General features: G+C 43.7%; 1 protein-coding gene across 1 annotated transcript in view; it reads right to left on the bottom strand.

Annotated features, from left to right (window-relative positions):
* The window catches only part of LOC128690178 (cell adhesion molecule Dscam2-like), a 485,658-nt gene that overhangs the window by 100,129 nt on the left and 369,130 nt on the right, over positions 1 to 16,399 (bottom strand). Inside the window, exon 22 of the mRNA XM_070089455.1 lies at positions 833 to 1,065. Within this exon, the coding sequence (XP_069945556.1) occupies positions 833 to 1,065 (233 nt within the window). The remainder of the gene's footprint in view (positions 1 to 832; positions 1,066 to 16,399) is intronic.

Here is a 16,399-nt window from a genome sequence, read left to right as displayed (position 1 = left end):
ACCACCATCACCACCACCAGAGAGACCTCAGTAAGTGTTACTTTTCAACACACTTCCTTCATGCATAAGGAAGATCACTAACAAACTCCCAACTTTCTTCACGAAGGACTCAACAGATTCCTCAAAACAGTTTCTCGTCAGTTGGGTTGTATTGCAGAAGGCAGGCACTAACAGCTTTATCGATCAGGCCTGGTCTTCTACCGGTCAGCGGGGGCGATGACCTCCTGAAGTGACTTCAGGTAAACTTGAGGTAAGTGGTGGTTGTGGTAGTCGCAGCAGCAGCCACCGGTATCCTGGTGTTTTCTCTGAAGTTGCTCAGAATTTCCAGTTGTTTGCGTTCACCTGCACCGCTGTTTCCAGAAGTAGAACTAGCGGTGACTAGTATTAGAACCACTATATATTACACCTCTGTGGGTAGCGATGGAGTAACAAGAGTCGTTGTGCTAAAAAAGTAGAGGTAGTTTATAATTTTTGTCTATTGTGCACTTTCAGCTCTCCTCTAAATTATATTTATTTTTTTCAATATGGTCACAGACCGGGCCGCGGGGGCGTTGACCCCCGGAACTCTCTCCAGGTAAACTCCAGGTAATATATTTTTTTACCTTGTTTCATGTCGGCAGGGAGAGGGAGGTAGGGAGGGAAGGGAGCAGAAGGCTCCCTTCCCTCCCTACCTCCCTTCATACATCATGATAATACACGAATGTCCTTAATGAAGATTGAAGTAAAGAGTCCTCATCAGAATACCTCGAAGTGTACTATAAAGTCTACCGCTATCTGCGTGCCCAGTGTACTCCCCATGTATACCCAAGTACCACACAAGCCTAGCTCTTACCGTCTTCGAGCGTAGTTGCAGTTACAGGGACCGCTGAGGGCCCGGCCCCTTGAGTGTTGACTGCCTGCACCTCAACCACGTACTCAGTGTAGGGCGTCAGCTCCGTCACTAGCGCTGAGCAGCACCCTCCTGAAGACGGCGACGTGGGCGACGATGAAGACAAACTCGAAGATGATGAAAGAGGCCAGTTCTCTGCTTCCACGGTAACGATCTTGTACTGGTCGCTGGATATGCTGTGGGACGAACAGGTGTGTTTCAGATAGATGGACTGAAGGGGTGGCAAGGAAGACTCGTAGATGAGTGGACTAATAGAAGGCTGTGTGGGCTGATAGATGGATGGGTGTATTGACAAATGGATGGCTGGGTTGATGGGGTGTGGGTAGATTGACAGGCGTGTGGGGAGATTGTCGGGTGTGTGGATGATTGTCGGGTGTGTAGGGAGATTGTCGGGTGTATGGAGTGATTGTCTGATATATGGGGAGATTGTCGGGTGTGTGGAGAGATTGTCGGGTGTGTGGAGAGATTGTCGGATGTGTAGGGGGAGATTGTCAGGACAGAGAGCTGTGTGAATGGACAGAGCTTTTAAATGGGCCGGGGAGCTGATTGTTGCATCAACGAAATCATTGAGTGGTGAGTGGACTGATAGATAGGCTGATATACTGACATGTCGGCATGTGGCCTGATAGATGGGTGGGTTTATTATCAGTGGGTGAACTGACAGAGGGGTCATACAGTTACAAACAGACTGGCTGATGGAAATTTTGTTTAATCTTCTTAAACAAAATAACAACTGAGAGAGCGTGAGTAGTGCAAGTGGGATGGAAATGCATGTGTGTTTGCGTATATGCTTATTTTGTATGTCGGTGTAATGAATATCAATGTATATATAATGTGTATGCAAATTTTGTATGTGTACATATTGCGATCCATGAATGGGGCCCAATGTACATTCGATGTATATAATGTATTTTATCTTTTCATATAATTTTACATTGTTGATATTTTCAATATTAGCTAAATTGAAAGTATCATGCCTTATATAATTGTTTGACTTAGTTTATGTCTCACGAAATCGTAATGACAAGATTGCAAACAAACCATACCACGGGCGGGATTTGAACCCGCGGTCAGAGTCGCAAAACTCCAGACCGTCGTGTTAGCCACTGGACCAGCTAGCCACAATAAGATTCATCCAACTAAGTATATTTCTACACCATAGGAAAGTTAGCATAGGCACCACTGTGACCACTGTGTAGAAATATACCTAGTTGGACGAATCTTATTGTGGCTAGCTGGTCCAGTGGCTAACGCGACGGTCTGGAGTTTTGAGACTCTCTGATCGCGGGTTCAAATCCCGCCCGTGGTATGGTTTAGCTTATGTCATTAGGTAGGATGCAACAATTTACACTTTATTCTGTGCTCATTGTACGAGTGTTGAGTAGCTGCCCGCATTGGCGAAGTACCTCAAATAATCTAACTTCCTTTGGTCAGGAAGATAGATTATTTGAGGACGTTCAGTCAGTCACTGGTTAAGTCGAGTTGTGTCTTGAAACAGCATTTGGAGCACATACTTACATTTACACACACTCACTTGTATATATATTAGCATTATGTTTATTGGGCAGCAGAAGTCACTTCTGCGGCCCTTTGCTGTACTTTATACAAGATTGATGGACTGAACACATCGACTCCAGGCTGAGGGACTGATTACTTCATACTCCTCCTCTCCTTACATTATTCTCCTTTGTATGGACTGATGAAGCCACTGTGTGGCGAAACGTTTCTTCAGTAAAGATTCTCATATGTTACATAAGTGTCTCAATGTATAACTTACTTTTGCAATACGAGGGAAGTGTAGGAACTTATATATTATATAAAGTATTTACTTAGATATTGTCCACCTAGGCAACTTTAACTTTGTTAATAAACATATCTTAATTTTAAATTCGATTAGTTAGTAACCTTCCAGTTGAGAACCTAAAGTACTATTCAACTTTCTGTAATTATAACATAAGAACATAAGAAAGAAGGAACACTGCAGTAGGTCTACTGACCCATGCGGAGCAGGTCCATGTACCCCCGCGGATTAGACTAATGTTCCCCCCCCCCGGATTAGCCCAATGACCCACCCAGTCTGGTCACCTCCACTCAAGCATGGAGCACTGCACCAGACCCAGCAGCACAAGCTAGTCAGGTCCAACTCACACCCACCCACACCCACTCATGTATTTATCTAACCTATTTTTAAAACTACACAACGTTTTAGCCTCAATAACTGTACTCGGGAGTTTGTTCCACTCATCCACAACTCTATTACCAAACCAGTGCTTTCCTATATCCTTCCTGAATCTGAATTTTTCCAACTTGAAACCATTGCTGCGAGTCCTGTCTTGGCTGGAAATTTTCAGCACGCTTTTTACATCCCCTTTATTTATTCCTGTTTTCCATTTACACACCTCGATCATATCCCCCCTAATTCTACGCCTTTCGAGAGAGTGCAGATTCAGGGTCCTCAGTCTATCCTCATAGGGAAGATTTCTGATACATGGGATCATCTTTGTCATCCTCCTCTGTACGTTTTCTAGAGCATTTATATCCATTCTGTAATACGGTGACCAGAACTGAGCAGCATAGTCTAAATGAGGCCTAACCAAGGATATATAGAGTTGAAGAACAACCTGAGGACTTCTACTATTTATACTTCTAGATATGAAGCCAAGAATTCTGTAAGCCAGTGTGACTTTGTCAATGGTCCAAGTCGGACCGAAACGTCGTCGTAAGCTTCTGTCTTTTATGTGCGGGTTATTTATGTATCTGTTAGCTTTATTGCGAACACTAATGAACTGTTGTCTTGGTTTTAGATTACTGCTAACCAGAACTCCTAAATCCTTTTCGCAATCAGTAGTATTAAGATCTACATTATTTAGTTTATATGTGGCATGGTTATTTAACTGTCCAACATTTAGAACTTTGCATTTGTCAATATTAAACTGCATCTGCCACTTCTCCGATCATTGCATCAGTCTATTCAAATCATCCTGGAGTGCTCTAGTGTCCTCATTAGAATGAATTGGACGGCCTGTTTTGGTGTCATCGGCAAATTTGCTGATGTCGCTATTTATTCCCTCATCTATGTCGTTTATGTAAATTGTGAACAACAACTGGCCCAACACTGACCCCTGAGGAACACCGCTTGTGACGTGCCCTCATTCTTATTTCTTTCCATTTATGCAAACTCTCTGCTGCCTATTTGTCAGCCATGCCTCTACCCAGGAAAAAATTTCTCCTATTCCGTGTGCCTTAAGTTTCCTCCATAGCCTCTGGTGTGGAACTCTATCGAAAGCTTTGCTGAAGTCCATATACACAATATCATATTCATTACCATGATCTACCTCATCAAACACCTTAGTGAAAAAAGTTAGTAAATTCGTAAGACAGGAACGCCCCTTTGTAAAACCGTGTTGAGATTCATTAATCAATCTGTGCCTGCCAAGATGGCTACGAATTGCTTCGGCAATTATTGATTCCATAAATTTTCCCACTATGGAGGTAAGGCTTATTGGTCTATAGTTTGAAGCCAAGGACCTGTCACCTGCCTTGTAAATAGGTATTACATTTGCCATTTTCCACTTATCAGACACTATGGCAGTTTGTAGTGATATGTTAAAAAGATTAGCCAAAGGTATGCTAAGTTTCTCTTTACATTCCTTTAACACCCTTGCAAACAGTTCACCAGGGCCTGGGGATTTGTTAGGTTTTAGTTTCTCTATTTGTCTGAGGACCATGTCTCTAGTTACTGAAATCGTACACAGTTTATTATCATCCTGTTCTACATAATCTATTATTTCAGGAATATCGCTAGTATTTTCCTGGGTGAAAACTGAGAGGAAGTAGATATTTAGAATTTCACACATATATCCTTATCACTGTCAGTGATAAGGATATGTGTGTGAAATTCTAAATAGAGTTACTCTTAAGTGGGCCAATCTCGTCCCTAATCTTACTTCTGTATACCTGAAAGAACCCTTTTGGGTTAGCCTTTGAATCCCTTGCAACCTTAGCCTCATAATCCCTTTTTGCTTTTCTTATTCCTTTCTTTATTTCTCTCTTTAATTGAATATATTGATTTCTTAACTGCCCATCCCCTCTTTTGATACGCCTATATATGCCTCTCTTTTGACCAATGAGATGTTTTAATCTATTGTTCATTCATTTGGATTATTTTTGTTAGATCTAATTTCCCTACTCGGAACAAAAGTTGTCTGGGCAGCTAGAACTATGCTTTGAAAAAGTCATATTGGCAACAAAGATCACCTACCTGACCCATAGTCAGGACATTCCAATTTAGCCCACCCAGGTAATTTTTCAGTCCCATGAAGTCGGCCAAGCGAAAATCTGGGACAGAGATTTTATTACAGTTATCTGGGTAATTCCATGATATATGGAAACTAAGTGATTTGTGATCACTTTCCCCAAGCTCATCATTAACCTCAAGATTATTAATTAGTGAATCTTTGTTGGCAAGAACCAAGTCAAGCAGATTGTTTTCTGTAGTTGGTTCTGTCACAACCTGTTCTAAAAAGCAATCATGAACCGTATCAAGAAAGTCACTAGACTCAAGATTTCCTGTCATATTGTTCCAATCAATTTGTCTAAAGTTAAAATCTCCCATTATCACATTTTCATACCTAGATGCCTGATGAATTTCGTCCCATAACAGCTTACTGCCCTCCCTATCAAGGTTTGGGGGCCTATAAATCACACCCAGAATTAATTTGTCACGTCCCTCGAGAAACTGTAGCCAAACAAATTCTGTGTTCGATGTTTCTAATCTTATATCATGTCTAAGACAACAATTTAAATTTTCTCTGGCATACATCGCCACACCACCACCCTTCCTGTTGACCCTATCAGTGTGGAATAGTTTATAACCCAGTATTTTGCTTTCAGAAGGCATTTCTCTATCTTTCAGGTTGAACCAGGTCTCTGTTATACCAATAATATCTATATTGCCTACACTTGCAAGTAATCTTTGCTCATCTATCTTATTTCTTAGACTCCTACAATTTGTATAGTAAACCTTAAGGGAGCTAGTCACTCGTTGCCCTCTACTATCTCTCTTTGTTTTTGATCAATTAATTTGCCATTACTAGCAACTTTATTTTGAATATTGTCTTCTAAACATATCCCTGAGGTATCCCGGTAATAACTTCTGTTTTTAACCCTAATGCTGCAGCCTGATTGTTTCCCACAAACACCCATACCTCTATAATCTATCAGTTTAAATTCCTAGACAAGTCATCAATTACCCCCTCAATTGAATTGGCTAATGCAACCACTCCGTCCCCAGAGAGATGAACCCCATCCCTTACATACATATCACGTTTGCCAAAGAATAGGTCCCAGTTATCAATGAATGGGATTGCAAGTTCCTTGCAGTACCTGTCTAGCCAGCAATTTATACCAATTGCCCTGGACATCCATTCATTGCCCACTCCCTTTCTAGGCAAGATGCTGCATATGACTGGCATCCCTCCCTTAGACCTAACTACTTCTATGGCTGACCTGTACTTATCCAGCAGCTCCTCTCTCCTGCCCTTCTCAATGTCATTACCCCAAGCACTAAGACAGATAATGGGCTTGTTCCCATTACCTGCCATAATGTTATCCAACCTGCTGACTATGTCACCAACACCAGCTCCAGGAAGGCACACTCTCTGTCTGACCTTTCTGTCTCTGTTACAAAATGCACGGTCTATATATCTTACCTGAGAATCGCCTACTATTAAAGTATTCTTACCTTGATTAGCAGGGGAATCAGTGGTACCTTCAACCTCACTAACCACTGATTTACACTCGTCTTGGAGAACAGAGAATCGATTTCCTACCTTCACATCTTCTCTATTAACTCTCCTCATCTTCCTTCTTCCTGAACTGTGAACCACTTGCCACTTAAAGCAGCTGCCACTATCACTGCTGGTGACCATTCCTTCCTTACCAGCTAAATCCTTCTCACACTCGCTCCCAAACTCATCTACGCGAAGCTTCAGCCTCCTAGTAGAATCTCCTTCTTCAACACTTGAACCTGAGATTCTAAAACACTACAACAAGCCATGGTTCTTGGTAACAGCCCACGCTAACTCCCAAGAGCTTAGGCAGGTATGACCGCAGGTGACCACAGACCTCAGCATACCAGAATACTGACTACTTGTTACAAAATCCCAGTAACAGGCTGAGGGGCAGACTTTTCTAGTATTCACTGGAGATGTCTATGCTTAATAGAAATCGCGTTTTATGTAACGGTACATAATTTTGAGTGTGTGTATACCTGGAGCATACCTGCAGAGGGTTTTGAGGGTCAACGTCCCCGCAGCCCGATCTGGGACCAGGCCTCGTGGTGGATCAGGGTCTGATCAACCAGGCTCTTACTCCTGGTCACACGCAAGTTGACGCAAGAGCCAAAGATTGGCTAGTCAGGTACTGTCAGGTGCCTGTCCAGCACCGTCTTGAAGACAGCCAGGGGTTCATTGGTAATCCCCCTTATGTATGCTGGGAGACAGTTGAACAGTCTTGGGCCCCTGACACTTATTTTGTTGTCTCTTAGCATATTCGTGGCGAGTACTGTGCCTTGTGGAACAGAGCTTTTCACTGTAGCTGCCTCAGACTTTACTCTGTTTACTATTATTCTTTGTGATTTATTCGTTAGGAAGTTATAGATCCATCTACCAACTTTTCCTGTTATTCCTTTATCACGCATTTTGTGCACTGTTACACCGTGGTCGCACTTGTCGAAGGCTTTCGCAAAGTCTGTGTATACTGCATCTGCATTTTGTTCATCCTCTAAAGAATCCAGGACCTTGTCATAGTGGTCCAGTAGCTGGGACAGACAAGAGCGACCTGCTCTAAACTCGTATTGCCCTGGGTTGTTGGCGATCTTGCTTCTTAGAACCCTTTCAAGATTTTTATGATATGAGATGCTAGTGCTATCGGTCTGTATTTCTTTGCAATTGCTTTACTGTCAACCTTTGTAGAGTGGGGCTATGTCTGTTTTAAGCGAGTGTGGGATGACCCCCGTGTCCATGCTCCCTCTCCATAGAATGATGAAGGCACTTGACAGGGGCTTCTTGCAGTTTTTAATGAACATGGAGTTCCTTGAGTTCGGGCCTGGGGAAGAGTGCATGAGCTTTTCGAAGTCTTGTGGTATTAGGATAATATCAGAGATTTCTGAAGTAACTAGATTTTGGGTCTCGTCTATAAAAAAATAATTTAGATTGTCGATCTTTAGTCTGGTTAACAGCTTGCTGAGCACTGTTGGGGCTTTAGTATCTCACTTATTTCTTTGTTGTCATCTGTCATCTCGCCTAAGCAGGGGTCCATTACTGGATGTTGTTTTTCCCATAGATTTGGCGTAAGAGAAGTAATTTGATTTCTTTCAGTTTCCTTTATGGCTTTAAACTCTTCCTGAGATTCTTGTCTCCCGTAAGATTTCTTAAGCTTAAGTCCGATATTTGCTTTCTCTCTGACCAGTGCCACCCTTTGCATTTCAGATATACTGGCCCCTCTCAGCAGCTCTGTGATTCTTCGCCTACGCCTGTATAGGGAGCATCTCTCTCTTTATAGTTTACTTCCGTGTTGTTTAGGTTATCTTCCAAGCTTGTTTCATTTAGGACATGGTTGACTTATTCCCATTGTATGTTTTTGTAACTCAAGTTAAATTTTGTGAAGGCACCATCATAACTGATCACATTTTGCTGGTCAGAAGCCCTGCGAACACATGTCCGTACCTATGTTATGTACCTATGTTATGTACCTATGTTATGTACCTGTGTTATGTACTTATGTTATGTACCTGTGTTATGTAGTGATCTCAGTGAAGATGAGGTCCAGCATATTTTCTAGTATTGAAGTCTCCAATATTTGCTGGTTAAAGGTGAATTTGGTGCAGAGATTTAATATCTCGTGTGTGTGTGTGTGTGTGTGTGTATGTGTGTGTGTGTGTGTGTGTGTGTGTGTGTGTGTGTGTGTGTGTGTTTGTGTGTGTGTGTGTGTGTGTGTGTGTGTGTGTGTGTGTGTGTGTGTGTGTGTGTGTGTGTTAATTTTCATTTGATCTACCTCCTTGGGTGATCCCTGCTAAAATATTATTTGCTACACACCTCCATTTTAGGTGTCTCAAATTTAAATCCCCCAGTAGCAAGATATTTGGGGCAGGAGTTGGGAGATTTTCCAGACAGTGGTCAATTTTCAAAAGCTGTTCCTGGAATTGCTGAGAAGTTGCATCCAGAGGCTTGTATACAATTACAATGACAGGGTTTTGGTTTTCGATTTTTATTGCCAAAACTTCAACTACATCGTTTAAAGTGTTTAGTAGTTGTGAGCAAATGAGCGAATCTATGACGTACAAGCCAACCACCCCTTGTTGCCTGTTTATCATGTCGCATCTGAATAGCTTATAACCTGAGATCCATATCTCGTCATCAAAATGATCCTTTATGTGCCTCTCTGTGAAAGCTGCAAACGTTGTATTTGACTCCGTGAGCAGTCCCTTGATGTAATGTATTTTGTTGTTTGTTGATGGCTTTAGACCCTGTATATTTGCAAAGATAAATGTCATTTTGTTGATGGAATTTTGCGTGTACTAACCTAACTGTACTCGCCTAATTTTGGTTGTAGGGGTCGATTCAAGCTCCTGGCCCCGCCTCTTCGCTGGCCGCTACTAGGTCACTCTTCTTGCTCCATGAGCTTTATCATACCTCTTCTTGAAGCTATGTATGGATCAGGCCTCCACTGCATCACTTCCCAGACTATTCCATTTCCCGACAACTCTGTGACTGAAAAATTATTCCCTAACATCCCTGTGATTCATCTGAGTCCTCAACTTCCAACTGTGACCCCTTGTTGCTGTGTCCCATCTCTAAATCATCCTGTCTCTGTCCATCTTGTCGATTCCTCTCAGTATTTTGTATATAGTTATCATATCCCCTCTATCCTGTCCTCCAGTGTCGTCAGGCCGATTTTCCTTAACTTTTCCTCGTAGGACATACCCCTTAGCTCCGGGGCCAGTCTTGCTGCAAACCTTTGCACTTTCTCTAATTTCCTTACGTGTTTGGATAGGTGTGGGTTCCAAACTGGTGCCGCATACTCCAATATGGGCCTAACATACACAGTGTACAGTGTCCTGAACGATTCCTTATTAAGATGTCGGAATGCTGTTCTTAGGTTTGCTAGGCGCCCATATGCTGCAGCAGTTATTTGGTTGATGTGCGCCTCTGGAGATGTGCCCGGTGTTATACTCACCCCAAGATCCTTTTCTTTGAGGGAGGTTTGTAGTCTCTGGCCTCCTAGACTGTACTACGTCTGCCATCTTCTTTGCCCTACCCCAATCTTCATGACTTTGCACTTGGTGGGGTTAAACTCCATTAGCCAGTTGCTGGACCGGGCCTGCAGCCTGTCCAGATCTCTTTGTAGTTCTGCCTGCTTCTCTTGCGACTGAATTCTTCCCATAACTTCATGTCATCTGCAAACAGGGACACTTCGGAGTCTATTCCTTCCATCACGTCGTTCACCAATACCAGAAACAGTACTGGTCCTAGGACTGACCCATGTAGAGCCCCGCTCGTCACAGATGCCCACTCTGACACCTCGCCATGTACCACGATTTACTGTTGTCTTCCTGACAGGTATTCCCTGATCCATTGCAGCGCCTTCCTTTTTATCCCTGTCTGGTCCTCCAGCTTTTGCACTAATCTCTTGTGTGGAACTGTGTCAGACACCTTCTTACAGTCCATCAAAATGCAATCTACCCACCCCTCTTTCTCTTAACATGCTGCTGTCACCTTGTCATAGAACTTCAGTAGGTTTGTGACACAGGATTTTCAGTCCCTGAAAACGTGCTGGCTGTCCTTGTTAAACTCATCCATTTCTAGGTGGTCCACTACTGTTCTGATGATCTTCTCCATGACTTTGCATACTATACATGTCAGTGACACCAGTCTGTAGTTTAATGCTTCATGCCTGTTTCCTTTTGAAAAAATTGGGACTACATTTGCTGTCTTCCATACCTCAGGTAGCCGCCCTGTTTTGATAGATGTGTTGAAGATTGTTGTGAGTGGTACACACAGCACCTCTGCTCCATCTCTCGGGACCCAAGGAGAGGTGTTATCCGGCCTCATCGCCTTTGAAGTATCTAGGCCAGTGTGTCAACCATTTCTCTATTACTCTCATCATACTCTTGCCTTGGCTTGCTGCTGTTCTGTGGTGGATTATACATCACTGCAATTACCACCTTGGGACCTCCAGATTGAAGTGTTTCTATTATGTAGCTTCTTGCTTCTCTTCTGTCTCCTCTCTCCAGCTCATCAAAATCCCATCGGTTTTTGATGAGCAGTGCCACTCCCCCACCCCCTCTGTTCCATCTGTGTTTCCTCAGAGTCTGATATCCCATTGGAAAGATGGCATCTGTTATCTTTCCTGTGATCTTGGTGTCTGTGAGAAATATGATGTCCGGTGATGCCTCTTTGACTCTTGTGCCACTCCTCCCACTTATTTGTCATTCCATCACCGTTTGTGTACCATAACTTCAGTTTCCTATCCAACACTGTGTTCTGGGGATTTTGTCAGGGTGGGGGACCTGGCAGTGTGCTGTGGGTTTCTACAGCACAGTGTGGGATGGGGGCTGTAAATGTGGATTGTGGTTTGTATTGGGAGAGCATGTTTGTTTGTGGGGTTCTGGGGGTGGTTCTGTGTGTGCTTGTGCTTGTTGCTCTGCCCTGCTTTGGTTCTCTTTTGCTGATTCTGTCCTTGTCTCTCTTCCTAACCCCTTTAGCTTCTGCGTTCTCTCCCTCAGTTGCTGTCATTCTGTCTCTGTCTAGGAACACTCTCCTGTATGTTGATGATTCTTTCAGCCATGGTTTCTCATGCAGTATCCTGTTTTGCACCATTTCTGTTTTGAAAATGACATTGATCATCCAGTTTCTCCCCTTCAGATACCCCCCTATTCTCTGAAAATTTAGTATCTCAGTCATGTCCTCCTCACCTATTTCTCTGATGAGAAATAGGAGGAACACTGCAGGAGGCCTGCTGGCCCATACTAGGCAGGTCCTTTACAATTCATCCCACTAACAAAACATTTGCCCAACCCAATTTTCACTGAAAATTGGGTGGCACTGAAAATTGGGTTGGGCAAATGTTTTGTTAGTGGGATGAATTGTAAAGGACCTGCCTAGTATGGGCCAGCAGGCCTCCTGCAGTGTTCCTCCTTTCTTATGTTCTTATGTTCTTATGTTTTCAATCTCCAGTTTTTCTTGCTGCCATCTTTCAGTGTGTGTCCTCCCCTCCCTCTCCTGAGGCCCATGAATGAACACTGAATTCTCCCTCTCCTACTCCCATTGCCTTTCCCAAAGTGTTACTGGGTCTTGTTTGCTCATGGTCATTGTCTCCCTTAATTTTTCCTGTAGCTCTTGGTGGCATGGTCGTGCCTCTGTGTGGGACCTATCCCCCTCTCTGCCTTCTCTCCCCTCCCTTGTTGCTACCCTGCTCCCAACTGCTCTTCCCCTTCATTCCTCGGCCTTGCTAGATGGACTGATAGGGCTTTAGCATAAATCATATCTCCTCCCTTTCTGTTGGGCTCCTCGTTAAGTAGGGGTGTACCTCTTTCAGATGCTGTCTCCTCTGGACAATAGCCCTGTAACTCACTTCAGCCTATTTACCTCATATTCTAGAGCCCTTGTCCTGGCTTCTCTGGCTTTGGAATGTGACTCCCATTTCTTCTTCTCCACCTCTATCCTCTTCTCCATTTTTGCAGAAAACTCTGCCTCCATCTTCTCCATTTCACAGAAAGCTCACCTAGTTTGCCCTCTTACTCTTGTTCCATTCTTTTTTCATTGCTCTTCCATTCATTCTTCTTTACCAGAGCCATCTGTGTGTGTGTGTGTGTGTGTACTCACCTATTTGTGGTTGCAGGGGTCGAGTCATAGCTCCTGGTCCTGCCTCTTCACTGATTGATACTAGGTTCCCTCTCCCCCTGCTCCATGAGCTTTATCAAACTTCATCTTAAAACTATGTATGGTTCCCACCTCCACTATGTCACTTTCTAGGCTATTCCACTGCCTGACAACTCTGTGGCTGAAGAAATACTTCCTAACATCCCTTTGACTCATCTGAGTCTTCAACTTCCAATTGTGATTCCTTGTTTCTGTGTCCCATCTCTGGGACATCCTGTCTTTGTCCACCTTGTTTATTCTGCACAGCATTTTGTATGTTATTATCATGTCTCTCCTGACCCTCCTGTCCTCCAGTGTCATCAGGCCAATTTCCCTTAACCTTTCTTTGTAGGACAATCCCCTTAGCTCTGGAACTAGTCCTGTTACAAACCTTTGCACTTCTCTAATTTCTTGACGTGCTTGACCAGGTGTGGATTCCAAACTGGTGATGCATACTCCAGTATGGGCGTGATGTATATGGTGTACAGAGTCTTGAAGGATTCCTTACAGAGGAATGGAAAGACTATCCTTAGGTTTGCCAGATGTTACAACAGTTATCTGACTAATGTGCACCTCAGGAGATGTGCTCGGTAGTTTACTCACCCCAAGATATTTTTCCTTGAGTGAGGTTTGCAGTCTTTGGTCACCTAGACTATACTCTGCGGTCTTCTTTGCTCTTCCCCGATCTTCATGAATTTGCATTTGGCAGGGTCAAATTGTTGCCCTGCGTGATCCTCAACTGATTTGATTCTCCTCATTAACTTCACATCTTCTGCAAACAACGACACTTCTGCGTCTATCCCTTTCGTTATGTCATTGACATATACCAAAAGCAGCACAGGTCCTAGGACTGACCCCTGTGGAACCCCATTTGTGACAGGCTTCCATTCTGACACATCAGCACGTACCATGACTCATTGTTGCCTTCCTGTCAGGTATTCCCTGATCCATTTCAGTACATTTCCTGTTATGTGTGCCTGATCCTCTAGCTTTTGCATTAACATCTTGTGAGGAACTGTGTGGAAGGCTTTCTTGCAGTCCACGAAAATGCAATCTTTCCTCCCCTCTCTCTCTTACTTTTGTCACTTGTCATAAAACTCTAGTAGGTTTGTGACACAGGATTTTCCTTCCCTGAAAACGTGCTGGGTGTCGATTATATGTTTGTCTCTTTCTAAGTGCTCCACCACTCTCCTCCTGATGATCTTCTCCATGACTTTGCATACTATACACGTTAGTGACACAGGTCTGTAGTTTAATGCCTCGTGTCTGTCTCCTTTTTTAAAAATTGGGACTACATTTGCCATCTTCCATACCTCAGGTAGTTGCCCAGTTTCAATGGATGTGTTGAAGATCTTTGTTAGTGGCACACACAGCATCTCTGCTCCTTCTTTAAGGACCCACAGAGAGATGTCTGGTCCCACCACCTTTGAGGTATCAAGTTCACACAGCAGCTTCTTCACCTCCTCCTCGGTTATGTGTATTTCATCCAGCACTTGTTAGTGTGCCTCCCTGTTCTGAATTCCTGGAGTCCTACTTACTTCCTCTGTAAATACCTCTTTAAATCTCATGTTAAGTTCCTCACATACCTCTTGGTCGTTTTCTGTGAACTCCCCACCATTCTTCCTCAGCCTGATTACCTGGTCCTTGACTGTTGTTTTCCTACTGATGTGGATATACAACAGCTTCGGGTCAAACTTGACTTGCGATGCTATGTCATTTTCGTATTGTCGCTGAGTCTCCCTTCTTATCTGTTTATATTAGCTTCTGGTTCTTTGGCTGATCTCTTTCTTTTCCTGTCTTGGTTGAGATACACCTAGTATGCTGGCATATCCCTTAGTCTTGCTTTCTCCTGCAGGATTCTCTATCGAGTCGAGTCTGCCTTGAAAGTCACTTTCACTGGCAAGGTTCTTCTTCTTGCAGACCCCCCTATCCTCTGAAAATTAGCCAGCTGGGTCATGTCATCTTCTCATATTGCTTTCGATCACATTTTTCTCCCCTTGTCTTCTTGCTTCGTAGGCTTCCCCTTCAACTTCCTGGAGCCCGTAAACAAAGACTGATCTCTCCTTTTCATTCTCCCACTGCATATCCCTATGTATCCTTTGATTCTATTTAGTTGCCTCCACTGCAGCTTTCCTTTGTTCAGTTTCTTCACTATCTCTTGTTCTTGGGCCCAGTGGCCTGTCATTTTCCCTTCTCACTTTCCCTGGGTTCTGCTTTGGTCTGTTAGGGTCTCCACATATAGCTTAGCTCTTTCATTTTCTACAGACCCCTCGATTGCTCTTGATGTGATTCTCTCTTTTTCTCGGGCTCTCCGATGGTCTGATAGGGCCTCTGCATACATTTTCACTCCGTTCCCCAGAGTCCCCTTGTCTGTGACTGAGGTAGCTATCTCTGATGTCATTCCCAATTTGCTCTTCAGTTCTATAGGCTGTTTCAGATTTTTCAGTTCCTCTTCTAATCTCTTTATCTTAGCCTCTGCTGCTGTGACTTGCGTCTCCCAATTCTTGCTTTCTGTATCTATCCTATCCTCCATTCTCATGCTAAGCTCTTCTAGCTTCTTACCCCACTCATGTTCCTTTTTCATGAGCTTTGCTGCCCAATCTTCATTTGCAGACTCATCCTCCAGTCGTGTGGTTTTCCTTCCTGCTCTCTGGCAACCCCCCTCCCCTCTTTTTTTTTGTTTTGATTGCCATAATGAAAAACTTGGTAATTCTGTGTGTTCTGTGGTGTGTTTGTCCGAGTGGGTAGGGGGCGGAGGGAGGAAGAGGAGGAAGCTGGAGACATTGGCGAAATGAGAGAGGGGTGGGGAGGGGGAATGAGGGAGGAACATGTGTGTGTGTGTGTGTGTGTGTGTGTGTGTGTGTGTGTGTGTGTGTGTGTGTGTGTGTGTGTGTGTGTGTGTGTGTGTATGTGTGTGTGTGTATGGTGTTTATGTGTGTATGTGTGTTTGTGTGTGTATGAGTCTCACGAAATCGTAATGACACAATTGCAAACAAACTATACCACGGGCGGGGTTAGAACCCGCGATCAGAGAGTCTCAAAACTCCAGACCGTTGCGACGGTCTGAAGTTTCGAGACTTTCTGATCGCGGGTTCTAACCCCGCCCGTGGTATGGTTTGTGTGTGTGTGTGTATGTGTGTGAGTGTGTGTGTGTGTGTGTGTGTGTGTGTGTGTGTATGTGTGTCTGTGTGTGTGTGTGTGTGTGTGTGTATGTGTGTATGTGTGTGTGTGTGTGTGTGTATGTGTGTATGTGTGTGTGTGTATGTGTGTGTGTGTGTGTGTGTGTGTGTGTGTGTGTGTGTGTGTGTGTGTATGTGTATGTGTGTGTGTGTGTGTGTGTGTGTGTGTGTGTGTGTGTGTGTGTGTGTGTGTGTATGTGTGTGTGTGTGTGTGTGGTGGCAGGGGTCGAGTCTCTGTGTAAATGTGCTTATGTACGGGTATATAGCGCACGTATGCACGTGTCTGTGTAATATGATCGTATGCAGAAACATGCCTCTCTACATATACACAAACGTATTTCCCAATTTTATATATGTCACTTTACCATTTTATGTGTAAAAAAGAGCCACTTTCTTTAAGTGCTCTTTGA

Source organism: Cherax quadricarinatus, chromosome 2 (genome assembly GCF_038502225.1).
Source record: "Cherax quadricarinatus isolate ZL_2023a chromosome 2, ASM3850222v1, whole genome shotgun sequence".
NCBI lineage: Eukaryota > Metazoa > Arthropoda > Malacostraca > Decapoda > Parastacidae > Cherax > Cherax quadricarinatus.
Note: the sequence above shows the minus strand (reverse complement) of the source record. Positions and strands in the feature narration are given on the sequence as shown.